Raw genomic sequence first — 25,683 nt, 5'->3', positions numbered from 1 at the left:
GGCAGTGAGTTGCCCCTTGCTGGATCCTTATGGCCAGCCCTGTGGCGTTACAGCAAACAGCTGCTGGAAGTGGTTGGGTTCACAGCCCGTCTTCTCATCCTGAGCATCCCGAGAAGTGGGCAGGAGCCGTCAGCCCATTGCTTTCCCAGGACACCACAGGATGTGGTGACCCAGCTCTGCTCATTCTCAGCACCAGCACCTGGCTGTCAACTTTGCTGGGTGTCCACAGTATTTGCCCAGTGCTGATTGCAACTGCACCTGGCACTGGAGCACAGTTTTGCTTCCAGCCTGGGTGCGTTGTCACTGATATTACAGCACAGCTGCCTGGCCGTCAGCTCCTGCTGCAGCAACCAACATATAAATGTAAGCCCCGTGTAGCCAGTTGCATGCAGAGGATCAGCAAAAGGATGCTCCCAAACTGTCCCTGAGAGAAAGCAGATTTTGAGCTGCATGTTAGCAGGAGTGGGAGGCTGCTGGGACCTGTGCTTAGAGGAAATAGGTGACCTTCATTTTGGTGCGTGGTGGAAAGTCATTGGCCTGGGGTCACACTTCTAGTGTTAGGATGGGATGTAATGGCCTCAGTTTATGTCAGGGGAGGTTCAGGTTGAATATTAGGAAAACATTCTCAGAAAGAGCAGTGAGGCAGTGGCACAGTCTGCCATGGGTGGTGGGGAGTCGCTGCCCTGGAGGTGGTCAGAAACTGGAGATGGTTAGCAGGCATGGTGAGGGTGGGCTGATGGCTGGATCAGACTATGTTAGAGGGTTTTCCATGCTTAATGATTCTGTGATTCTGTTGATTGCGTTACAACCACCACGGTGATCCCATGTCCAGGTTGCTCTCTTCAGGTGTCAAGCAAGCGGTGCGTTTGTTTCCCTCACTCGGTGGGACTGCTTCAGTATCGCACTCGAGCAGCACGCTAATCCTTTCCCCGGGATATCCCTCCCAGAAACTGAAACGTAGTTGGGGCGTTGCGATGACCTCGCTAGAAGCTTCCCATAGGACGCGGCTGCGGGCAGATCCCGCTTCACTCAGCCCCTCCTCGCTGCCGGGGGTGCGGGCCGGGCTGCACGTGGAGGGGCTCGGAGCCGCGCCAAGCCAGCTCGGTGCGATGCTGGGTGCGGGAGGGCTGCTGCTGGCCCTGCCGCTGCTCTGCGGGGCGGCGGCGGAGCCGGGGGCTCCCCGCCGGCCGCGCTTCTCCGGCCACGTGCCCGAGAACAGCCCGGCGGAGGCGCGGGTGCGGGGAGCGCGGGTGCCGCTGTGGGGCCCCGGGGAGCCTCTGCAGCGGCGGCCGGGGGGCGAGCGTGGGGAGCTGGAGGCGCGCACGGCGCGGCGCCCGGACCAGGGAGCGCGGACCGAGTACCGCCCGCTCCCGCGAGCGGCCGTCCGGCCCCGGGCAGCGCTGCCGCGCGTCCGTTTCCCGGCTCGCTACGACCGCCGCCCGCGCCCGCCGCCCGCCGCGCGCCTGGAGGCGGCCGAGCCGTCGCCGCGGGGCGGCGAGCTGGCGCGGCTTCGCGCCTCGGACGGCGACGAGAGCCCCGACGCGCCGCTCGCTTACCGTGCCTGGCCGCCCGGTGCCGGAGGCCGCCCGCTCTTCGCGGTGCCCCGCGGCGCACGGGTGCCGAGCGCGGACTCGCCGCCGGCGTCACGCCGCCTCAGCCTCTGGGTGCGGGCGCGGGACCGAGGCCGTCCGCCGCGCCCGCCGCTGGCCGTGCGCGGCCCGGGCGAGCAGAGGAGGCGCCTGCCGCGCTCGCCGTCCCCCGGACCCCGGCGGTACTCGGCACGGCTGCCCCCGGGGGCGCGGGTGGGAGACACCGTGTTCACGCTGCCGCGGGGCCGCGACCCCGACGGGTGGTTCGAGCTGGCGGCACCCGGAGCCGCACTGCTCGGCGTGGACCGCGCGTCGGGGCGGCTCTACCTGAGGCGGGAGCTGCCGGCCGGGGGCGGCGCCGAGGCGCTCGTCAAGGTGCACCGCAGCGCGGGGAGAGGTAAGGGCGGCCGGGCCGCGGGGAAGCGGGCTGGGCTGTGCTGGGCTCTCGGGGCTGCGGGAGAGGAAGTCCGGGAGACCTTATCGCTTTATGCTGCCTGGGAGGAGGCTGTGGCGAGGTGGGCGTCGCTCTCTTCTCCCAGGTAAAAGCCGTAGGAGGAGAGGTATAATGGCTTGAAGTTGCGCCGGGGAGGTTCAGGCTGGATATTAGGAAAAATCTTTTCTCGGGAGGAGTGGTGAGGCACTGGCACGGGCTGCCCAAAAGGTGGTGGATTCATCATCCTGGAGGTGTTCAAGAGTCACAAAGATGTGGCACTCAGGGATGTGCTTAGTGGGCATGGTGGTGATGGGCTGACGGATGGACTAGATGATGTTTTCCAACCATGATGATTCTGTGATTCTTAGCCAAGACCCAGCCAGCACTGGAAGCTGTCTGGACAACGTGCTGCCCAGTGGCCTTGCTTATTTTGAACACAGCAATTAACCTTGTGAGTGGTGGTGTGTAAATCAGACATGCTGTCCTCTCCAGTGCAGCTCTGTGCCATGTATTTTCACTCGTGTCTGTGCACAGATAATGTATTGACAAGGGATGAGCCTCGGGGAGAAAGGAGTTCAATGACCAATCGGGACAAGGTCGTTTTGATGCTCTTTTGAGCTGCTTTTAAAATCAAAACTATTCCATAGCTTTGCCCAGGGATGAACTGAGGCTCTTTTTCTTGCAGTTTATGTAACACAATCAGAGCTGGAGGCTTCTACTGTCTTAAAATGTGAGCTGTCTGAAGCCAAGCAAAATTTACTTGTGCCTGCTTATCGTTTCTCCTTTCTCTTGCCCCTTACCAAATATAATTAACAGTAGGTGACCGGCAGGCATTGGAACAGGTTGCCCAGAGATGCGATGGGTGCCCCATCAGTGGAGACGCCCAAGGGGCTCTGAGCAACCTGATGTAGCTGTAGGTGTCCCTGCTCAATGCAAGGGAGTTGGATCTGTTGGCCTTTAAGGGTCCCTTCCAACTTCAATGATTCTGTGATGCTAAGACACAGCACTCGTGCTGCACAGCTAAAATACTGAAATGTGTTCTGTGTATGGAGTTCCACAACCTCTTGCTTCCCAACTCACTTGGTAGCACTGATGGGTATGGGGTTACCCTCACTGCTGTGAGGCTCCATAGCTGGCCCTGTGGAAACACAGCTGATAAGAAGCATTTCCAGCTGTAACTAAAGCCAAAGGAAATAGACCATAGCTCTGACCAAGGAGCCTACAGCTCCTGATTTTTGGGTGGTCCTGTGTGGAGCCAGGAGCTGGACTCAATGGCCCTTCTGGGTACTTTCCAACTTAGGATATTCTGTAATCCTGTGACACTGCTGCAGGACAGGATGTCTGGAACATGGACACAAACATTCTGTTTGTCCATGAAGGGCAGCTGAGCAAGCACACGTGCTGCCTTTGTGTTTGGAATCCGAGCCCGGGATGGAAGGGAGCTTCATCCCCTCCTTCATCCTCTTTGAAGGTTGTCCTTACTTGTGTGAGTTGAGGCCTCCTCAGCAGCATTTCATTAAAGTTTCCATGCTAAAGCAGTAATTTAGTGCATTTCTGTCCAACCTTGAAGTTTCTGCCTGAGCGGTGAGGTAGGTATGCTAGTGGGAACTGTCAAAAATTTAAGAGAAAGTTTGAACAAATCCTTGAAACATGTGGCCTTAGGAAATAGGCTGATGGAAAGAACTTGGGGTTATGCTCCTGTAACTGTACAGTTCTTGGTGGCTTATGTATTGCTGACTGAGAGATGGGCCTGAGCATAAGGTGTGTAGGCTGCAGTCAGTGCTGTATGCCTCCAGCTGCTGGCTTATATCAAATGAGTTGGTGGAGCTTTGGGCGGAGCAAACATATGGAATAGACAAAAGCTTTGGGAAAGGAAGAGTAGCAAAGTGGTAGGGCTGTTGGACTCAATGATCCCTAAGGGTCCCTTTCAACTTGGGATATTGTGTGAGTATAATTCTGTGTGTCTGTGGAAGGGGAAGAGGACACCAACTACTTTCACTGTAATAGATGTCGCTTAAGAGGGGAAATGTGGTGACCTGTTGTATAGGAGAACACCAATGAGAGAGCAGACTGAATTCCTTAAACCTTGCCAACTGAAACCTGAGGGGCAATCCATGTTGGGTACATGAAGAAATGTGTCCCAGAAATGTCACCAACTGATGGCAGCAGGGTGGGCTGCACTGCTGCTGCCTGTGGTTAACCAAGGGAGGAAAGCCATTGCTGCTGAAACAGCTGCTGATGGGGCACTTGGCACTGTTCCTCATCAAGGTGCACTGTGGCTGCAGGCTTTTGATCCACAAGCTGATGTAATGCTTTGTATGCCTTCAGGGAAGCAAGCACACCCATTTCTGTAATGCTACTGGTAAGGATATTGCCCTGCCTTCAAGATATGGAAGATGTGGTCGTAGCTACGTACTGCTGTGGTGTGCGTTGGGTGAGGTAGGGTGTTACAAGGGATACAGTACCCCTGAGCATTGGATCCAGTGCCCTTAGGATATCCCTGAGAAATCACATCTATTCGTTATCAGAAACTTCACCCCCAAGCATCTCTCATGGCTGATTGGAGCAGAGTTGACCTGGTACTTCCATGACTGCATTGAAACCACCCTGCACAACTTTTCTTGAGAGAGTTGGAGGAAAGAAATGAAAAAAAGGAAGGATTTGATTCCAGGGTGTTACCTGTGAAGCTGTTCCTCTGCTTCATGCACAATGGGAAGGGCAGCAAAGGTGGAGCATTGCTCACCAGTCTGCTTGTCAAGACCACATGAAAACTGATTTCTCTTATCTGTTCCTTCAGGGGAAACCCTTAGTTGGCCATCTGCTTCCTAAAGCTTGTAGGAACAACCCAGCAACCAGATCCTAATGCTGTTTGGGCAGGAGAGGGTGGGCCCAGCTGGCAGCGAGACTGTGTGAGCATCGCTGCTGTAGGCTCAGAGGTATTTGTAAAACCAACAATGAGTGCTGCTGAAAGATTAATTGCTGCTATGAGGCATGTTGTTGGAAATGCAAGTACTCTGTAAGTATATTATTCCTGTGAATGCTTGTGTCTGGGGGACATTTCTGGAAGGCACAAAAGGACTCACGGAGGAATTTTCATGAACTGTTTCCATCTATATCTTTTTTATTTTTTCTCATATGCAATGCTTTTCTTCCGTGCTTTTGGGCACTGTGTAGTTGCTGAGGACTGGGTTGCAGGTACCTGGGGGCTGTTAGAAAGCAGATTTATGAGACGTGTGACACCTCAGGCAGCACTGGAGTGGTGTGACTGATCGTAACTGCAAAAACAGGTGGATGCAGATTGTCCCAGTCTTCTGTTGAAGTGTGGTTTTAAAGGCAAATGCACATTTCCTGCAAGCTGCCTGCCAAGCATTTTACCTTACTGCCTCAGCAGCTGCCCAGCCTGCAGCCTGAGGGCAACTTAAGCCTATAGAAACAAATGAGTGCCCCTCCACTTGTTTTTCCTTTCTGCTTCAACCAAAATACTATGATCTTCCACAGTTTTCAGTCTGTTCAACTCCATTTTTGAAAATTGCTCCTGTAAAGTGCATTTCATAAGGAAAATTGTGGATTTACAGGACATGCATTTATAGGATTCTAGAGCCACTTTCTTTCTTTTCTTTATGTGACATTTGAGATAGACGTTTATTAGCTTATTCAGCACAGCAGGTGTTTCCTGGCCATTACTTCTTTTTCTTTAATTTGAGGAAAGCAGGTCATTTGAGGCTAATTTTTCATTTCAGTCCTGAAGACTGCAAGCCTTCCTCAGGCTCGATGGGGCTGACAGGAACTGCATGGGTTCTTGGGGGGATTCAGCAGAAGCTCCTGTCCCTGCCCTGTGACCGCTGGGCCCAAGAGCATGGCAAGGTGCTGTCTCTTACATTCAAATAGTTTATTTTGCCACATAGAATGTAAACAAAACATAAACTACCGTTATTTCTCAGATGTGAGCATTTTTTTACTTTTCAGTTTGTACAAGGTTTCTATTGTAAACCCACATTAGTTGATGTACTTCAAGACCTCATCTCAGGAAGAGAAAATCACATCTATCATGTTTCCTTCTTCTGCTTGGGAAAGGAAAATGATTAAATTGGACATGAAGTCGATACAAGTTTGTAAGAAAAGCCATTTGTATTTTAAAAACCTTTTCCAAGTCTTTTCTTCATGCTCTTGTTCACTTCGTCACTTGGACAGTGACTTCTCCCTGTCCTTCTGTTTGCTGCTCTCCTGGGGCAGTTATTGGTACAATTGCCCTCTGAGAAATTATTTTGAGTTTAGTTTAAGTTCCCCTTGCTTAAGTTCCTGAGGCTGGTTTTGCTGCTGCCAAGCAACCTCATCCCTGATGTGCTGTTCATAGCATCATAAAATCATAGAATCACAGAACCATAGAATCACAAAATCCGTAGGGCTTGAAAAGACCTCTCAGATCATTTAGTCCAACCACCAACCCAACCAGCCTTTGCCAACCCTTTGTTGTTATTTGTAACTGAGGAGTAATGCTGAAGCCTTGGGGACATGCTGGTATATCCATGAAAATCAGCCCCTTCATTCTGACTTCTAGCTGGATCGTACCAAGGCTCTTATCCAAACGTGTGGTGTCAATCCCAGTGTTTTATCCCATTGGTAGTCTTCTTCACAGACCACAGAGCCTGTTTTCCTGGATTGTTTGTTTTCAGTAAATTCGTATTGACAAAACGGGTGAGCTGTTGTATTTTGATTTGATAGGATGCTGCCGTTGTGACAGGGGAACAAAATAAAACATTATTGATTTCAACGACTCGATCTGTTAATGGCTTTCCAGTTCTGACAGCTGAAAAGCTGATACAAAGCTGGAAAAAAATTATCTTCCTCATTGGGACTGGTTTTGTTGTATACCTTTGTTTGTTGTACATCTGGCCAGCAGAGGCTCTGTGCAGTTGTGTGGCATCTGCCTTCTTTGGGCCCATACCTGGGGAAGAGATGGGCGTGAGAACTGAGAGCAGCTCACGTGCTGAGCAGGAGGGATTGAGGCAGGAAAACTCAGCTAAGAACTGCTAAAGGGAGATGCGTGCCTCACGTTCAGGCATTCTGAACGTGAAGTGCCTCATCTTTGCTTTGCCAGCACCACAGCGTTCTGAGGCACTTCCCAGAGCTGTAGGTCCTCTTGGGTGCTGGAGGGGATCGTGCTTCTGGGCACTGTGATGGAAAACACTGCAGCAATCAGGCTGCTGTGGCACTGCTGCTTCTGCCAGTGAAGCCCCTCTGTCCACCAAGAAGAAAAGGCAGAAGTGGCTTTTGCATCACCTACTTGCCTTTTTAAAGAACTTGATGTCTCTTCAGAAGGATGTTGGGATCTGAAATGCTTAGCTGTTTCTTTTGAAGCTTTGGTCATTATAAAAAATAATCAGTATATTATTTTGGTTGAAAATTATGTTTAATGGACAAAGATCTCAGTCTTTCTGAAGGTAAAAGCTTCCTTAGAATCAGTAAAATCTTTGAGTTGGAAGAGACCTTTAAAGGCCATCTAGTCCAACTCCCTGCAATGAACAGGGACACCTGCATCTACATCAGATTGCTCAAAGCTCCATCCAGCTTGACCTTAGGTGTCTCCAGGGACAGGGCATCCATCACCTCTCTGGGCAACCTGTTCCAGTGTCTCACCATCCTTACTGTAAAAAACTTCTTTCTTACATCCAATCTAAATCCCCCCTCTTGTAATTTCCAGTCCTGCTGGGCTCTGTTTGCACAAGCAAATGGGACATGAGTGAGTTCAGATAAGAAAATTATCATTAATTTGAGCAATACAGTTATTTCCCTGGATGTTGTCTTGAACTCAATGCAATGTATTCCTGTGTATGGGTTGTGCCTTTTTTTGTTTGTTTGTTTTATTTTAATGAGTAAGGCTTATGTGAAGGGCTGATATTTTGGTGTACTGGTGGTTTTTACAACTCTTTACAGCAGGATCTTGTTACTGATTCTATTTGATACTCACCAAATGTTACTGGGTATGGGTGGGCTGGGTAATGTGTCTGTTTCTCACCCCTCCTCTCAGCTGTGAATGAAATATTGAAACCTAGAGCAGCACTGGTCGTCTCCTAGCCTGTGCTGAGGGCTGAGCCTTGCCTTTTGCTGAATGATTGCAGAAGTTTCTTAGGATAATGTGTCTAACGAATGTTCCCATTTATTCAATGTTGGTAGTTTACAAAAAGAGAAACTGTGTAATCTAAGAATTTACTCTAGCTAAAGAAACCCTGTCTTAAATTATTTTAAATACTTCAAAAACTAAACATTCAATTAAGTCTTTCCCCTCCTGGGGGCAATTATCTCAGATGAATTTGTCCAGACCACATTTTTACTGGTGTAAGACTGCCCATAAATGCTAGTCTTCCATGTTGGGGGGTATCTCTGTCTGTAGTCTTTTGTTTGGTATCTGATCTCTGAGGTCTACAGTTAAGATTTGTTTGGAATTTCTGGCCTCTTTCTGACCTTCAGTTTTGCTCACATGCTGCTTTCTTCTTTGATCCAGTTTAAAATTTGGTTGTCCTAAAGGCAGAGGTTGGGACCTCCTGTTTGAGACATGTGGATACCCAGGTGTGCCTGTCTCTTCTGACAGTGCTGTAGACCTTAGCAGACCTGCAGCCTTGAAGCAATTTGTCCGAATACCTGACCATATTCTGTCAGGCAGGCAATGCACATCTCTCACATTGATTTCTACTTTTCTCCCTTTCTGCACTTAGGGTCTGGTTGTTGAGTTTTTGGTTGGTTGGTTGGTTGGTTGGTTGGTTTGTTGTGTTTGTTTTTTTTTAATTATTATTATTATTATTATTTTTGAACTTATTTTGTGTATTTAATGATCCGAGGACAGATATAGACTGGGCACAGAATGGATTGAGAGTAATCCTGAGGAGAGAGACTCGTGGATGTTGGTTGATAAGTGCTCAACATGAGCCAGCAGCATGTCCTTGCAGCCAGCTGTGTCCTGGTCTGCATCAAAAGTGGTGTGACCAGCACATGGAGAGATTTATGCTGAATCCATTGAAAATAAAATGGTCAAATTTCACCTGGGTTTAGATAAATATACATTTAAAATTGTTTAATGGCTAAGTGGTGTAACTGGCACAGTGTTTAACATGCATATCTAGTTAATTTCTATCTATTATTGAAAGTATTTTCAAGTAGTTGTTAACTGTACTTAGTGCACATCAAGCCTCAAAAGTCCATATGTGAACTGAACTCTTCGTGCATGCAATAAGATGAATGTGACGAGTGATTCAGTTTGGTTTACAGCTGCTGAAGGATCCGACCATAAACACTGCTGATGAGAGTCTGTGAAGAATCTGGCAGTATGTTCATCTTTTGCAGACGACGACTGGTACCTCTGCCACGTGACCCTCCTGGCCCCAGAAGAGGAGCTCCTGTCCTGGGCCATGTACCCATACCCCTACCTGGCACGCGTTGATCCGGATGCGCGGAAAGGCACTCTTGTCTATCGGCTTGCTGCACGATACAGCAACAGTGAGAACACCAGTGCTGGTGTATCTTACACACTGATTGCAGGTAGGTCTAGTCTGAAAGAAGTGGTGAGCTTCTGCAAACCTGCAGATTTTTCCTATCGGTTTCTCATATTATCATTTCAGTTGATAGATTTTACCTCTTGGGAAATCCTTATGGATACAGCAGGTGAAGAAGGTGGAGGTGCTTTAAGAAAAATAGATGTGTGGATGGGAATTTTCCTTGCTTTGCCTGACTTCTATTTTGAAAACAAGTGGAGCCTTATATTTTTTATACATTCTGTCCTCTTTTACTGTGCACCAGTCAAGATAACATGGTGTGAGTGACAGACAAGGAGGGGGAAAAAGAAATGAATGTAGGGATACAGGTAAATGATTTGAGGGTAGATTACTTCAAAACAATGAGGATGCAAATGTGGATGTTCACCCCTAGAGGCACTCAAGGCCAGGTTGGATGGGGCTTCGAGCAACCTGGTCTAGAGGGAGGTGTTCCTGCCTATAGCAGGGGTTGGAACTAGATCTCCAAAAGTCCCTTCCAACCCAAACCGTTCTATGATTCAAATGTTCCTGCTGTGGGGCGTTTTTCAGACCAGCTCTGTGTGTACATTGGTAGGTGGCGAAGAACGATTTCAGGTTGATGTGGATACTGGGATTGTCATGACCACGGGCTTACCTCTGGTGTGGAACAAGGAGTACGTGGTCACAGTGCAAGCCTCAGATGAGTATGGCAACAAGAGCCCCTTTGCCTCCATCTCTATCCTGGTGGGCTCCCGACCTCCACAGTTCACTAACATGTCCTACAGTGTGTTTGTCCCTGAAAACACACCACCGGGAGAAAAGTAAGTTCTGTTTTGTTAGGTGAGCTGTCTCACCTGTGTCAGGAGTCAGCTTGGAGTGAAACACTATTCTCTCCCTCTTTACAGAGTGGCAGTGGTTGAGGCTGTTTCCTTTCAGAACCAGCCCCTGTCCTACTCGATCCTGACGAACCCCAGTGGGCTGTTCACTGTGAGGCAGGAGAGTGGCGAGCTCCTGCTCACCCATCCCGTGGACTATGAGGGTGAGCACCACCTTTACCACCTCCTCCTGAAAGCCGTGGAAGCTGGGAGTGCACTGAGCAGTGTGACTGAGGTACGGGGATTGTTTCACTTGCCACCCGCTGTCCCATCCATCTCTGTCACCTGAATGATCTACCACGTATAGAGAGGCACTGGAACATGTTGCCTGGAGAGGTGGAGGATGCCCCATCCCTGGATGGGGCTTTGGGCAACCTGATCTAGCTGCTGGTTGCAGAGAAGTTGGGCTAAATGGCTTTTAAAAGTCCCTTCCAACTCAAAAAATTATATGATTCTATTCTATGAAGGTAGATGGTGCTTGAGAGGCAGGTCTTGTGGTCAAGGCAGAAATTTGGACTCTTATATGAGGCCAGTTTAGGCTCCAGAAAAAAGAAATCTTATGGTTTGGCTATGGATTTGCTTCCCATAAGCTTGGAAGTGGAGGTGGTAGCACTTCTCAGTGCTGAGGGCATAGTGCAAGGAAATGTTTAATGTTACTGCTGTCCCATCCTTAAGCCTCCATTGAATGCCCAGATTTGTCTGGAGTGAGGTGCATGTTTTCCTAAGCATAGAAAATGAACTTACATCTCAGCGTGTCCTTTTTGTCTCAGGTTATGGTCCACATCACGGATGAAAATGACTGTTCTCCTGAATTCCAGAACTCCATTTACAGCAGGGACAGCATTCCCGAAACCATTCCCATCGGCACATCTCTCCTGCAAGGTGAACACCTTCCTGGCACCTCTCACTTCAGCTCAGGCTTCCCAGGGCCCCATCCAACCTGATCTTGAGCGCCTCCAGGGATGAGGCACCCACAGCTTCTCTGGGCAGCTTGTGCCAGGGCCTCACAGTCTTCTTAGTGAAGAGTTTCTTCGTTATATATAATCTAAACCTACTCTCTTTCAGAATAGTATCCTGCTGACAAATTAGAGCAGTTGAAATAATTTTAAACCCCAAGTTCCAACCCAAACTTCAGTCACTTTAAAATAGCGTGGTTGCACAAGTAAGGACAGAACTTGGGTGGTGTGGCATGTCTTGTCTCACTCCATAAAAGAAAAGGAATAGAAGTCTGTTCCTCAAACTGATGTCACTTAAACACCCTCTATCTTAGGTGTCCTCAGATCTGACGAGCCAACTGTGATGCCACACATAGCACAGAGACGCACTGCTTAAAACTCAGGCTGAGACCGCAGGCTGGTGATAAATTGTGTGAGAAATGGATGAATACCAAGGCAAGACTCAATGTAAAAGTACAGGTGTAGAAGATGTCTCTTTTGAAGACAAGGATGTAGTTTTCCACCATTTGAAGCTGAACATGCACAGGACACAGTGGGGATAATAAGCTTAGTCTCCCTTGTGTGATGACATGCTGATAGCAGGGCTGCAGGGAATGCTTTCCCTGGAAACTTAACAAGAAAGCAAACAGCTGCAGCTCATGCTTTGGTCTAATGGCTCACAGGAAGAAATAAGTTGCCAGCTCATCAGCTGCTGAAAGTTCTCAAGTATGTGATTTTCTTTAAAAAGGTGAAAGCTGTTCTCTCCATGAGGCCTTTAAAGCTGATCAACTGTGGGGAAAAGTGTACGCTCCATATCCAGAGCAAACAGAATGGCAAAGCTGTGCAGTGAGGTTTACAATTGCCACACTGAGTGAATGTCAGGGGAAAGAGCTTAAAACAGAAAGTGCTTTGTGTAAATACAGTGACAGTAAAAATGGGCAACTTGGTCACAGGGCTGAGCAGCATCGGGAGCAGCTGCGAGGAAGGGACAAGTGCAGTCACCTGCACATGGAGCTGCTAAACCTGGTTGCTGATGCTAATACCACTTCAGAAAAGAGCAGCTCTTACCTGGCTGTAGTTCCTGAAGGACTAGGAGGCATGTAGCAGCCCCAGGTTGTCCTACGAAGAAAGAGAAATGAGGATTTGTGACAGCCTTTGCTGTGCTGAGGCTGGTTGTTCTCCTTTGCTGGTGTAATTGTTCAACTGCACTGCTGTACTAGCAAAGTAGGGCTTGGAGTTGTAGCTGTCAAATTCAGCCAAACTAGCAGGCTTTGATGTGTAGTTAGCATGCAGTAAGCTAGCACACAGCATGGGCAAAGCTAGCTCAGACTTGCTTGCACTTGCTGCATGAGTCTCAAAATACTTTTGCGGTGCAGATCAGTTTGTAGGATGAAAAGGAATGGAATGGGAATGGAATTCCCTGTTGCTATTGGGAAGCAAGAGATTGCTTTGCAGTGAGTAAGCATCATGTTCCCTACTTGCCAGGAAAAATAGAAGAGTGTGATCAGTGAGCATGTAAAACATGTTTTATGTCAGTAACATGGTTACATGTCAGTAACATGGTTACATGTCAGCTCTTTAGAATAAATCAGAACTGTCCACATCAAAGCTGCATTACACTTTATACTTTTCTTTCTAAAATAGACACTTTACCACAAAATTTAAGTTTTATTTCACTTTTATTTCTACTTTTCTCGGGTTTTTAATAGATGTAGATCTTCAGTGCAGCAAGAGTGGTTAACTCCATAGCCTTTGCTCTCGTAGTCGTAATACAGCCAACCATTTATTTACTCACAGCAGAATTTTGAGATGTGAAACGAGAAGTTAGAACCACCATACACTGAAGTGAGTAACTTCCCAAAGGCAGAGGTGGTTGGTCTTTCCTTTTGCAGATAAGTAGCACAGTATTTCACTGCTCTTTTTCAAATCCCTCTCCTCTCTTTTTCTGAGCAAATCTGCTGATCACTCTGGGTCGCTGCCTCTGCACCCCATAGAGCTGTCTGTTGGGGTGTCAAGCACTGGAGTCACTCCTATGCCTTCCTCAAGCCTGTTGGCTGCTGCAATGGCCACACTTGTGTCCTGCTGCCTGCAAGAGGAGGTGGTTTAGCACTGGTGTGGATATGACCTGAAGCCTTGCTGTTTGAGGAGGAAAATGGCAGGGTAATTAAAGAGCTGAGCTCCTGCTCTTACAATCACTTGTGATACAACATGTAAGCCCTCTTTGTTCTGCCGATTTGCTGCTGCTGAGCAGATGGGACGCCGCTGTACTGAGCAAACACTTGCCAGGGAGCGATGTTTAATCACTCTTTATACCTTGAAGTGCCAGGTAATTAAAAAGTGCTTTAGCTGTAACGTAGCTGGGAGCTAATTAAATGGGAACGGCATCCCCTGAGAGAGCGAGGACACAGTTTGTGGCTGATAATGCTCTAACAGTGTGTGTATTGATTGCGTGGTAATTACTGGTGCTGCAGTGCTGGGCTCGCTCTCGCATTGCTGCTGGGATGCATGTGGGACAGAACTGTTGGCTAGCTTCCTGCTGAGTTCCTTCCCGCAGCAACACAGCTTTCACAGAGAAAGCAGTTTAGTGCAAAGTCTGTTCCAAAAGAAGTTTACTAGGTGGGAAACAGCACACCCAAACCTTTTCTGTGGCATGACCGTTCTGCTAAATGTGTTCCCTGATAGTGCTTGCGACAGACTGTGACTCTGGCTCCAACTCGGAGATCGCTTACTTCATCCAGAGCACTGATTTTTCCATCACCCACCACGGCGTCATCAATTCTAACCAGAGGCTGAACTTTGAGCGAGCCAACCACATGTATGAGTTTGTGGTGATCGCCGTCGATAAAGGACAACCCCCGCGGACAGGAACCGCGTCGGTGCGCATTCGAATGGCCAACGTGAATGATGAGGCACCCGTGTTCTCCCAGCCTGTGTAAGCCTGCCTGAACACCCACGTTGCTTTGTACAGATGCTGTTCATGTGTGTAACCTTGATAAAACTTGACTAAATGGGTTGGGTTTTGTTGTGCATTTGTAAGTACCAGTGAAACCAAAGGGTGATGTGTCTGAAGAAAGGCTTTGGAAGCTGGTACTGAATGTGATTGCTCCCTTTTGTGCCTCAGTTACAGAACGTTCCTCTCGGAAGATGCTGGTCCCAGTACCTTAGTGGCTACTGTCCGGGCCATGGACCCCGATGGAGATGCGGTGCTCTATCTAATTGCTGGAGGAAATGAGGAGGGCAATTTTGAACTGGATAGTCAGAAAGGTAAGAGAGCTTTCATGGCACAGCTGTAAGGCAATGCAAGTACCTGGTTTAATACACTCAGGCAGATGTTCACAAAGGTTTTGAAAATTCCATCATTAATTTTCCTGTAACTCTAAGTCCACATCCTTTTACTATCTGTACTTTTACACCACTAGCCTACAGCAGTTACCTCATATATGCACATCTGGGAGATATAATAATTCTAAGCAGTCTTTTCTATTTTAATTTCCATACTCCAAACACAAAGTTAGCATGGGAGAAAATGGATCCTGAAAAGAGAACGGATTTTACTTAAAACGAATACAGTGCAGGGCTGCCGAGTCACTATAGCCTCGTTTCTACTGTCACATAATAAATAATTTCTTACCTCAGTACTAGTCCTTACGTTGCTTAAATGTCTGCATTTTGAATAAAGTATGGTACTGTTCAATAAAGGAGAAATAACTGATTGGCTTCTTTGCAGGTACATCTGTTGATGTGTTGAATGCACAAAACAAGCATGTTTTGAAACCTCGAGAAAAAAAATAAAAAGAAAGATATTTTCACTGACTTCTCAAGCTGTAACAGTGGGGACATGGGGACAACCCCCCCCGAGCGTGTAGGAAGTGTTTAGGAACAACAAGATCTCACAGAAAAACTACACCTGGCTTTCATTTTCTTCCTTTTATGTCCATTCTTCTCCAGCATTCTCTCTCCTGGCCTCACAAAAAGGGGGAAACATTTTCCTTCTTGTGAGGAAAACCTGAGAGGGCTGGGGAAGAGAGAGTCAGGAGGAGAGAGAGATCCATAGAATCATAGAATCATAGAATCACTAAGGTTGGAAAAGACCTAAAAGATCACCCAGTCCAACCGTTCACCTATCACCAATAGCTCCTACTAAACCATGTCCCTCAACACAACATCCAGTCTTTCCTTGAACACCCCCAGGCTCGGTGATTCCACCACCTCCCTGGGCAGTCCATTCCAGTGCCTGACCACCCTTTCTGAAAAGTAATACTTCCTCATGTCCAGCCTGAATCTCCCCTGGTGATATAAAGTCCAGACTGACTTTATATTGGCCTTCCAGTACTTGAAGTGGGCTTATAAGAAAAATGGAGAGAGACGTTTTCCAAGGACAAGGGCTAAGGGTTTGAAACAAAAAGAGCTTATATATTGCTTAGGTATAGGTGTAATAAAGAAATTCTTCACTGTGAGAGCAGTGAGGTCCTGGCACAGCTGCTCAGAGAAGCTGTGGGTGCCCCATCCCTGGAGGTGCTCAAGGCCAGGCTGGATGGGGTCCTGGACAGCCTGAGCAGGTGGGGGCAGCCCTGCCCATGGCAGGGCTTGGAGCTAGGTGGTGCTTAAGGTCCCTTCCAACCCAAGCCATTCTGTGATTCTATGGTACTGTCTACTCTCTACTGACTCTGCTTCATTGCTCTGCCAAAACAGTAAGAAAGCACCATATTCTGCAAGTGAAGATGCTTCATATCAGTTAGAAAAAGCTCTTTGATTATGCATGGCTGATTCGAATATCAGCCAAAATTTGGAGAACTTGTCCAAGGGCTGTGTTGTCTGATATGATGGCTGATGTGATTCGATGATAACTGAGCCCTGTGCTTTGCAACCAAGATACAGTGGCAGGGAAATATGATGCTCTATTTATTTTGCTTGTTTGTTAGCACTGGTGTGGATATGAGCTGAAGCCTTGCTGTTTGAGGAGGAAAATGGCAGGGTAATTAAAGAGCTGAGCTCCCGCTCCTAAAATCACTTGTGATACAACACGTAAGCCCTCCTTGGTAAAATAAAGCACTTTATGCTTCCAAATGCAGGTATCATTAAGCTCCGCAGAAGCCCTGTGCCCAATCTGAAAGGACCTCAATACATCCTGAACATCACTGCAATAGATGACAATGCCTCCGGGGGACCCACTCCTCTCAGCAGTTTTGCTGAGGTTATTGTAGGAGTTAATGACATTAATAACAACAAGCCTGTCTTCAGAGAGGTAAGATGTCTTCCTGCAGGTGTTTTCTTCCCATCCATAGCTGGCCTTATAGATTCTTGGTGCCTGGTGAAGGAAATGCGTGAAACAGAACAAGCCTATGATTGAACACGTTTCTTTGTGCTTAGAGAAGTCTTCATTCTCTGTTTTTCTTTTACTTCATCTTTCTTCCTTCCAGCTTGATTTCTTTGTGACTATAAGTAATAGTTTTCTTCTGAGTTCTTCTCAGATATGCTGCCACTGCGCAGCTAATTCACACGGCTTGGTGTAATACATAGGGCTGGATGTTTGGGTGTGTTTTTAGTGCTCTTACTACAGTGACAGCACCTGGGTTCTGGAGAACCAGCCTCCGGGCACGTACGTGCTGCAGGTAGAAGCCTACGATGCAGACCTCGGTGTTAATGGAGAGGTGAAGTATGGGCTCATGCACCGTGATGGAGCTTCCCTGGGCTTCAGCATCGATTCGGACACAGGTCGGTGGCTTTTGGGTTGCTGAGTTGAAATGAAAATACCATTGTATTGCAGTGAGAATGCTGTGGTCTGATTGTTGGGTTAACTGTAACAGCTTATACAATAAATACTGAAAAGATAGACTATGTGGAGAACTATGCGTATTGATTAAATTAAGATTATAGTGATTGAAAAGACAAATTAGGTAGGGCAACAAACCCCTGTTCAATACAAACGTAAAAAGCTATTTTGAGTCAGTTCTCTTCCTACTGAACCAAGTGCAGCTATAAAATGCATGATAGAATCAAACAGCTTGAGTGTGTACTTCTCTTCAGTGGGGTTTACAGCTCTTTAATGCAGATTACTTCTCAGTTCATGCACAAATGGGAAGGACAGTGTCATGTGTACAGAGGCAAGATGTTCATACCAGAAGGTGACAGTGGCAGAGATTTTTGATGCCTCTTGGATGAAAGAGTTCCTGTAGTCAGATCAGATCAGTATTTGTGTGTTGGTGTCCAAACTCGGGGAGCTGTCAACAGAGAAACACAGTCCTTATCTTGAGCATAGCAGAGATGTGGGTCTGGAAGTAGTCCCAAGGCCACTTTGAAGGCTCACAACCAGAGAAAAAGAGCTGAGGCTGGGAGAGGGTTGGTCAACAGAGAGGAAAAGCTGTGGACTGGGAGAAAGTTGTTCCACTTACTGACCGACAGCATGATTCTATGTCGTTGTAATCTGTTCAGCAAGGTTCCCACTTTCGAGATGACCTTGGTTATATCACTTAAGATTCCAGAGCAATCATGAGCTAACTTTGAAATATTCAATTACCCGGACTATTGCTGGAACAGCCCTATGGGATGTCTTGATGAGGAGACTGGGCAATGAGATAGCCAGGAGCTCAGACTGAAGCCCCCTAGGGTGCAGCAGGAGAGAAACCTGCTGTCTGCTGCTGGTGTCCAACAAGTAAAGGAGGAGAGACAGAACGTGTGGTTGATCCTGCTGGGGCTGTGCCTTGCAGGGTTGGTGTGGGTTGTGCTGTGAGCAGTTGTAGCTGTCTCCTGTAGAGGAGCAGTGGGGGCCCTCTCTGCAGGCTCAGTCCTGAGGCTGTGGCACGCAGACAGGAGGTGTCTGTGTCCTCAGGGGTCATCACCACCACGCAGAGCTTTGACCGTGAGGAGCAGAGGGAGCACACCCTATCTGTCACCGCGACGGACCAAGCACAGGAGCCGCTGATCGGTGTCTGTCAGATCACTGTTTTGATCGCTGACGTCAATGACAACGATCCCAAGTTTGAGAACAGTCGCTACCAATGTGAGTGATTGGTTAACCACCTTGTCCTAGTGCTATAACATGAACCTGTTCGATAGTTCCTAATACTGATGACAAGTTTTCAGGTCTTTCTTTGCTGCCAGCTGAGTCAGTTACTGCTCATCTCGTTGCCAGTGCAAGTAGGCAGAACTGATCACTGTTATAAGTGTTTTATTCAGTGCAATACTCTTAAAAACACTGACTGTCTTCAGACCTACAAACTGTGCAAATCTGATCTCTCTATTTTCTGTCTTTCCCTTGCCCCATCTTTCTGCACACTGACGTTTTGTTCAGTATCTTAAAACAATACATGATATTGTAGCTGAGAATTCACCAACCCTGGCTAGAAGAGCAGTCATCATCTTTGTCTCCTTGATAGTGTGCCCCTGTTCAAATGGTTTGGAGTGATATTAGATATATCTCTTGTCAAACAAACTGGAATCCTTGGCTTGTAGTCTGCAGGTGGCTGTGAGCCCTGATCCTGGCTTGTAAGTATGTTGTCTCTAGCATCAGAGAGGCCAGAATCTTTTGTAGGAGTCAAAAAGTTGAATGCTTTATGGCAGGATTTTATCATGAAAAAGTGACCTGCTGAGAAATAATCTAAGTATATGTCTATTGAATCATAGAATCATACAGTGGCCTGGGTTGGAAAGGGCCACAGTGATCATCTAGGCAGTCCTTTGGGATGGGGAAACTGCAGACAACGAGGTCACTCTATGTGTAGCACTTTTCCAGTGTCAACAGCTAAGTAATCAATGTTCGTACGTCACAGAATTAAAAATAGCTTCCTTTCCAACAGGATCAAATGCCATTAGTCATAGGTTTCTGTTCTTCTTGGAAGTTGCTGGTTCTTTATTTCTGTGCACTAGCATATTAGTCAAATCCCTCATTTAAGCCATGTATCTTATAAATCTGCATGAAATGAAGGCATTAAATAAATGCTTAACTCTGTGCAGTATGGATGGCATAGTAATTGCTAGTTATGCCAGCAGCAAGTAGAAGTACGTGAAATGAGAAAGAAAGACCCTTCCAAGTAACAGAATGCTTTTTTTACAATGTGATTTAACAGGATTTGACTATAAAAGTATAAATCTAAACACAAAGAAAGGATATTTTACAGTGTTTCTTTGTAATAAATTCCATTTTCATTAATCTACTTTAATGCCAGTAAATCTCTTCTAAGAGTAGTTCTGGCTATACTGACACACTGGGGACATGAATCCTAGGCCAACTAAACATCCTGGGGGATAAGAGAAGCTAATTAAAGCTCAACTTTGTGTTCATGGAGTGGTGGTGGTTTACAATTTTACCGCCCTGCTGCCACAAAATGCAGATATTGAGGGAGAAAAAGCAGAAAATATGAGCTCACTGTTTTATGAATACTGAGCAGTACTGGTTTTCCCAGCTCAAAAATGCCGAACTGTGAACTATTTCTCATAACTTTTTTGGGATCCCTGCTAGGAATCAGGAAGACAAAACAAAATTACTCTATGCAACTGTGCACCTTTTCGCTGTCATGTTTTCGGATGACAGTTACAAAAGCAGGTTCAGAGAAGGACTGGTCTGCCTCAAACCATTGGCACAGAGGCGCTGCCTCTGCTGCAGTCAGTTTGCTGGGAGCAAGGAGCGAGACCCGAGGCTTCCTGCTCTGCCATCGCCCCCTGCCTCCCCATGGAGGTGCTACTGCTCACATTCAGCACCGATTCGAAACACAGAGACCTTCATGATGCCAGGCACAGAGGGACAGAAGCATCTGGGAGCTGTAAGAGTGACAGTCCCCAGAACTGTCCTGACAGAGGCTAGCAGAACAAACCTGCTGACAGTACCTTTCTCTTCTCAAAGATTTCCTCAGTGAAGACACTCCCATAGGGACGAGTTTCCTTCGTGTCACAGCTCATGACAGTGACCAAGGTGTGAATGCTGCCATCACGTATTCCATGTTAGCGCATCAGGTTCAGTACTTCCAGATCAATCCCAGCACAGGCTGGGTGTATGTGAACCACCGGATCTCCCAGGTAATGACAGCTTGCTGGAATGGAGCAACCCCCAGACCCATCACAGAGGGTCTTGATTTGCACAAAATACTTTGCAAATATCCTTCATCTTCTTCATTTCGTAGACAACACGCATTAGTCACTATGTTGTAGCAACAGATGGGGGCAACAGGAGCAGCACCGTGGAGCTGACCGTAAGCATCACCGATGCGCTCAGCCAGCCACCCTGCTGGGAGCAGAGCAGATACTGGGTAACAATCCCTGAAAACACCATCCGTGACACCAAGATAGTGGTATGTTATGAATACGATTGCTTACCTCCCTCTTCTTTTCATTTTGTCTTCCTTTGTTGTGCTCCCTCTGCATCCATGTCAGAAACATAGAATCATAGAATGGTTTGGGTTGGAAGGGACCTTAAAGTCCATCTAGTTCCAACCCTCTGCTGTGATCAGGGTCACTTCCCATTAGACTAGGCTGCCCCAACCCCCACCTAACCTGGTCTTGAACATTTCTAGGGTTGGGGCATCCGCAGCTTCTCTGGGCAAGCTGCATCACTGCCTTAACATCCTAATAGCAAAGAATTTTTTCCTAATATCTAATCTAAATCTACCTTCTCTTAATTTAAAGCCATTACCCCTTGTTCTAGAACTACATTTCCCTGACAAATAATCCTTCCCCAGCTTTACTTTAGGTACTGCAAAGCTGCTATGAGGTTTCCTCAGAGCCTTTTCTTCTCTAGGCTAAACTATACAAGCAGGTACATTTGTTTTTGATTAAAGACCTGCAACAAGCCTAAATGTTGTGAAATGAAATTCGGATCTTCAGAATACACCTTAACTGTTTCTCTTGTCTGTTGTCCTAGTCGTGCGTGCATGCACTGTTCTCCCCATCAAACTGAACACTGAACACTTCCAACCCTGTGCCAACGCACATGGTGGCTCTTTTCTCCTTCAGACCATCAAAGCCATGTCCCCTCTTGGTGATCCCAGGGTTACATATAACCTGGAAGAGGGTCAAGTTCCAGAGACAAACATGCCAATTCGTTTCTACCTGAGGCCAAATAGAGCTGATGGATCTGCTTCTCTTCTTGTTGCTGAACCACTTGACTTTGAGACAACCAAGTTCTTCAGCCTGGTAGTCCGGGCACAGAACGTGGCGATGACTCCTCTAGCTTCCTTTACCATTGTTTATGTTAATGTAACAGGTAAGCATTGCTGCTGTTTGAACAGCTCATTCAGAACACTATTCTCCTTATTTTTGCTATAACACCATGAGTTAAGGTGAAGTACATGAAATTACAAACTGCCTAAGAACAATTTGCGCATTTCTGTCCTATCGAAGGAAATTGAACAGTCATAAAAAAGCCTGAGACATGTTGTAAGTACAGCTAGAAGATGTGGAAGTGTAGTAATGCAATAATGGTGTGTGAATGTTTACCCACTGCTAGTGCTTGTTTGTATAAATGTAAGCACAAAGAATTCCTTTTGATAGAGGGAGAAATCTAATAAAGATTTCCAAATTATCACTGGAAATATTCTTCTCTATAGAAAAAGTTACCAGCAGGTTAGCTTTTTGCTTCATATAAGATGTTTAACTTTTTCATTACATTCATATTTTTTTATTTAACACTGTGGTAAAAACAATTTAAATGAAAAAGTCCTTACAACAGGATCAATTTTCAAAGATTTGACCTAACATGCCATATAGTAAAATCTCTCTGTAAGGCTCTGCTCTCACAAAACCACATAAACCTAAGTCCAGTTTTTCTCCAAACAAAATTATTAGTTGTGGGGAAAAATTTGAATAAATAAAGATGTTCCAGAAGACTTCAAACATTATCTGAATCCATCATCTTTTGCAGATGTCAACGATAATGTTCCATTCTTTGTGTCTTCCAACTATGAGGTGTCTGTGCCAGAAGGAGCTGATGTTGGCACATCGGTGGTTCAGGTTTTAGCAACAGACTTGGATTCAGGTCTTCATGGACAGGTTTGACCTTGCATCCAATTTTTTTCCTCCCAATAGGCAAGTTTTGATATTGTAATTAGTGAGAGTGCACAGGCAGCAGATGACAAGAGTAATGAACTATAAGTGCTTTTTACAGCATGTGTGTCTAGCATGTGTCTGGGTCTGATGTGCATAATGTGGGGTGCAGGCAGAGAAGATGCTGTTCAGGATCTTGAGATCCTTTGTCATATCGGGTCATCCTGAACTAGCAACCATGGCAAAGCACTGCTGTGTGATTCTCAGGATTGCTCCCATGACACGATTCCAATCTCTTGGCTCTTTAGTTTAAATAGCTTTTCATTTAACTATTATTATTGCAGAGACCTGACTCTTGAAGAAAAAAGAATTAAAAAAAAAGCAGTGTTATGATGGAAACACACATTTTCTGTGCATTTTCCTGAGCCTTTTCTAAAAATCCTACAAATCTTCTGGGAGTGAACCCAAACTATTGATTAGCTCTGCTTATTTGATACCAGAAGCAGTGTGGGTTGCCTGAAGTCTGGGAGGCACCAGGAAAAGTGTCGTTCTGTACTTTCTGACAATCTTTTTTAATTGACTCCCACCAGCCAATGTTGGGGGGGAGATACTGTGCTAGATGGGCTTTGACATGATTGCTGCAGTTGCTCTGAGAATTGTATTGGATTTTTTTTTAATTTTGAAATAGAGAGAAGTCTTCTCAAATTCTGTCCAGATGAGAGCTTTTTCCCTTAGAGCATTGCCATCTTGCAGAGAGACCCAGAAAGCTAGTGAGGGAGAGGAAGGTCATGACATGAAAATGGAAGTGGAAAATGTAACCTGCCTTGACTGTTTTCCTTTTAGGTTCGCTACTTTATATTGAAAGATGCTAGTGAGGACTATCAGTTCTTCACCATTGAACCTGAGACAGGAATTATTTCCACCCAAGCATCTTTTGACAGAGAGAAAAGAGCCTCTTATTTGATTGAAGTTCAATCTCAGGACTCTTCAAAATCTGCCAGACCTGGTGTCCATGGGCAGCCCAACACAGGTAAAACTAGTAACAAATTCTATATTGGGTAAAGAGATCAGAAATTGGGTTCCTTAGCTTTACTAGACTAGGGAGGAATGTGAGCTGTCTGGAATAAGGTGTTTCACCTCTGCCTTTCTAGCGTGCTTGTTCATCTTGCTGGGTCCGGTCTTGTTCAACATCTTCATCAATGACCTTGATGAGGGGATAATGGCCACCCTCAGCAAGTTTGCTGATGATACGAAGTTGGGAGGATTGGCTGACACGCCTGAAGGCTGTGCTGCCATTCAGCAAGACCTGGATAGGCTGGAGAGCTGGGCAGAAAGAAACCGGATGAGGTTTAACAAAAGCAAGTGTAGAGTCTTGCATCTGGGGAGGAATAATTGCATGCACCAGTACAGGTTGGGGGATGAGCTGCTGGAGGGGAGCTCTGCAGAAAGGGACCTGGGTGTCCTGGTGGATGACAGGTTGGCCATGAGCCAGCAGTGTGCCCTTGTGGCCAAAAAGGCCAATGGCTTACTGGGGTGCATTAAAAAGAGCGTGGCCAGCAGGTCAAAGGAGGTGATCCTCCCCCTCTACTCTGCCCTGGTAAGACCTCATCTGGAGCACTGCGTCCAGTTCTGGGCTCCCCAGTACGAAACAGACAGGGATCTCTTGGAAAGAGTCCAGCGGAGGGCCACGAAGATGGTGAAAGGCCTGGAGCATCTCTCCTATGGAGAAAGGCTGAGTGAACTGGGTCTGTTCAGCCTTTAGAAAAGAAGACTGAGAGGGGACCTGATCCAGGTCTATAAATATCTAAGGTGTGGAGGGCAGAATGGCGAGGATGGACTCTTTTCAGTGGTGAGTGGAGACAGGACAAGGGGAAACGGCCGGAAACTGCAGCATAGGAAGTTCTGCACAAACATGCGCAAGAGCTTCTTTACAGTGAGGTGACGGAGCACTGGAACAGGCTGCCCAGGGAGGTGGTGGAGTCTCCTTCTCTGGAGATGTTCAAGACCTGCCTGGATGCCTACCTGTGCGACCTGGTGTAGGGAACCTGCTTTGGCAGGGGGGTTGGACTCGATGATGTCTGGAGGTCCCTTCCAACCCCTACAATTCTGTGATTCTGTGATTCTGTGATCTTGCATCTCCTTAGACACAGCCTATGTCAGGATTTTTGTTAGTGACGTGAATGACAATGCCCCAGCATTTCCTCATCCGGTGTATGAGGTCAGCGTAGATGAAGACAGGGATGTTGGAAGTCCTGTTGTGACAGCAACAGCAGATGATCGAGATGAGGGTGAGTGGTCTTGCCCTGCATGTCTTTCTCTTTAAGTCCTCTTGGTATTCCTAAGTGTTGTCCGTAAGGTTGTTTCCCTAGTGGTCAAATTTACAGGTCAAATGTTCTCAGATGAATTCGTTCTCAAAATAGAGCAATGCCATTATATTTTAGCACCATCCAGTGGTAAAAAAAGAAACCAAGAAAGTTAAGGAATATTGGCACTTGAAGTAGAAGGTTAAGGAAACCCTAAGCAAAAACAGCTTCTAATATTTTAATTGTGTTTTACCTTTTTATTTTAAGTGAGTGAACAATAAATTAGAGGCACACAGTTCTTCTGTTATCAATAAACAGGGACTTGTCTGTGACTGCAAATCATATCTGTGGCTAAAAATACAGATCTGACCCCAAATCTCCCATACACATACCTTTCAGATTACATTCATGGATCGTTCTGTTTGTGATTGTGTTTCCTGCACACTCTGTAACAGCCTTTTCTGATTTGAGTGAATAAGGTTTGTGTCAGGTACATGTCCACTATGTAGGACTGAACTGAAGAGGGAGCGTACGGGCCATGGTCATTTGCTTTCTCTTGTAGGTGCAAATGCCAAACTCAGGTATCAGATCACATCAGGAAACACAAAAGGTGTTTTTGATGTGGAACCTGAGGCTGGTACTGTCTTCATCGTTCAGTCTCTGGATTATGAAGAAGAACAACATTATGAGCTCCAGCTCGTAGCATCTGATGGAAAATGGGAAAATCACACTCTTATCGTCATCAATGTTGTCAATAAGAATGATGAAGCACCAGTCTTCACTCAGAATGAATACCACGGCAATGTCCTGGAGGAGCTCACAGATCTGCCTGTACTTGTTCTAAAGGTAAAAGAGTTTGCATGAAGCTGAACAAAACCTGACTTTTTCTTCCAGGATTGAGCTCGGGATGGTTCAGTCCCATCCATTCACACAAATAGAAGGAGACAGTTTCAAGTGAGTAAGCCTTGGTAACTGGAATTTAGCTATCAACTTTCTGTAAACAAGAGAATAATGAGAGCCTGGTTGAATCTGCGTGAACTTTCTCCCTTGACCATCACAAATGTTGAAC

General features: G+C 46.5%; 1 protein-coding gene across 1 annotated transcript in view; it reads left to right on the top strand.

The window, feature by feature from the left end:
- The first annotated feature begins 138 nt into the window (after positions 1–138).
- LOC125691059 (neural-cadherin-like) overlaps positions 139–25,683 on the top strand; it is a 43,663-nt gene continuing 18,118 nt past the window's right edge. Inside the window, exons 1-17 of the mRNA XM_048939963.1 lie at positions 139–1,986; positions 9,361–9,555; positions 10,123–10,348; positions 10,433–10,637; positions 11,173–11,284; positions 14,020–14,269; positions 14,459–14,601; positions 16,410–16,582; positions 16,884–17,052; positions 18,167–18,337; positions 20,177–20,349; positions 20,454–20,621; positions 21,283–21,532; positions 22,190–22,317; positions 23,155–23,341; positions 24,456–24,599; positions 25,177–25,460. Coding sequence (XP_048795920.1) covers positions 825–1,986; positions 9,361–9,555; positions 10,123–10,348; positions 10,433–10,637; positions 11,173–11,284; positions 14,020–14,269; positions 14,459–14,601; positions 16,410–16,582; positions 16,884–17,052; positions 18,167–18,337; positions 20,177–20,349; positions 20,454–20,621; positions 21,283–21,532; positions 22,190–22,317; positions 23,155–23,341; positions 24,456–24,599; positions 25,177–25,460 — 4,140 coding nt within the window. The 5' untranslated portion in view covers positions 139–824. The remainder of the gene's footprint in view (positions 1,987–9,360; positions 9,556–10,122; positions 10,349–10,432; positions 10,638–11,172; positions 11,285–14,019; positions 14,270–14,458; positions 14,602–16,409; positions 16,583–16,883; positions 17,053–18,166; positions 18,338–20,176; positions 20,350–20,453; positions 20,622–21,282; positions 21,533–22,189; positions 22,318–23,154; positions 23,342–24,455; positions 24,600–25,176; positions 25,461–25,683) is intronic.

This window comes from Lagopus muta, chromosome 3 (assembly GCF_023343835.1).
Source record: "Lagopus muta isolate bLagMut1 chromosome 3, bLagMut1 primary, whole genome shotgun sequence".
NCBI classification, from domain to species: Eukaryota; Metazoa; Chordata; class Aves; order Galliformes; family Phasianidae; genus Lagopus; species Lagopus muta.
Note: the sequence above shows the minus strand (reverse complement) of the source record. Positions and strands in the feature narration are given on the sequence as shown.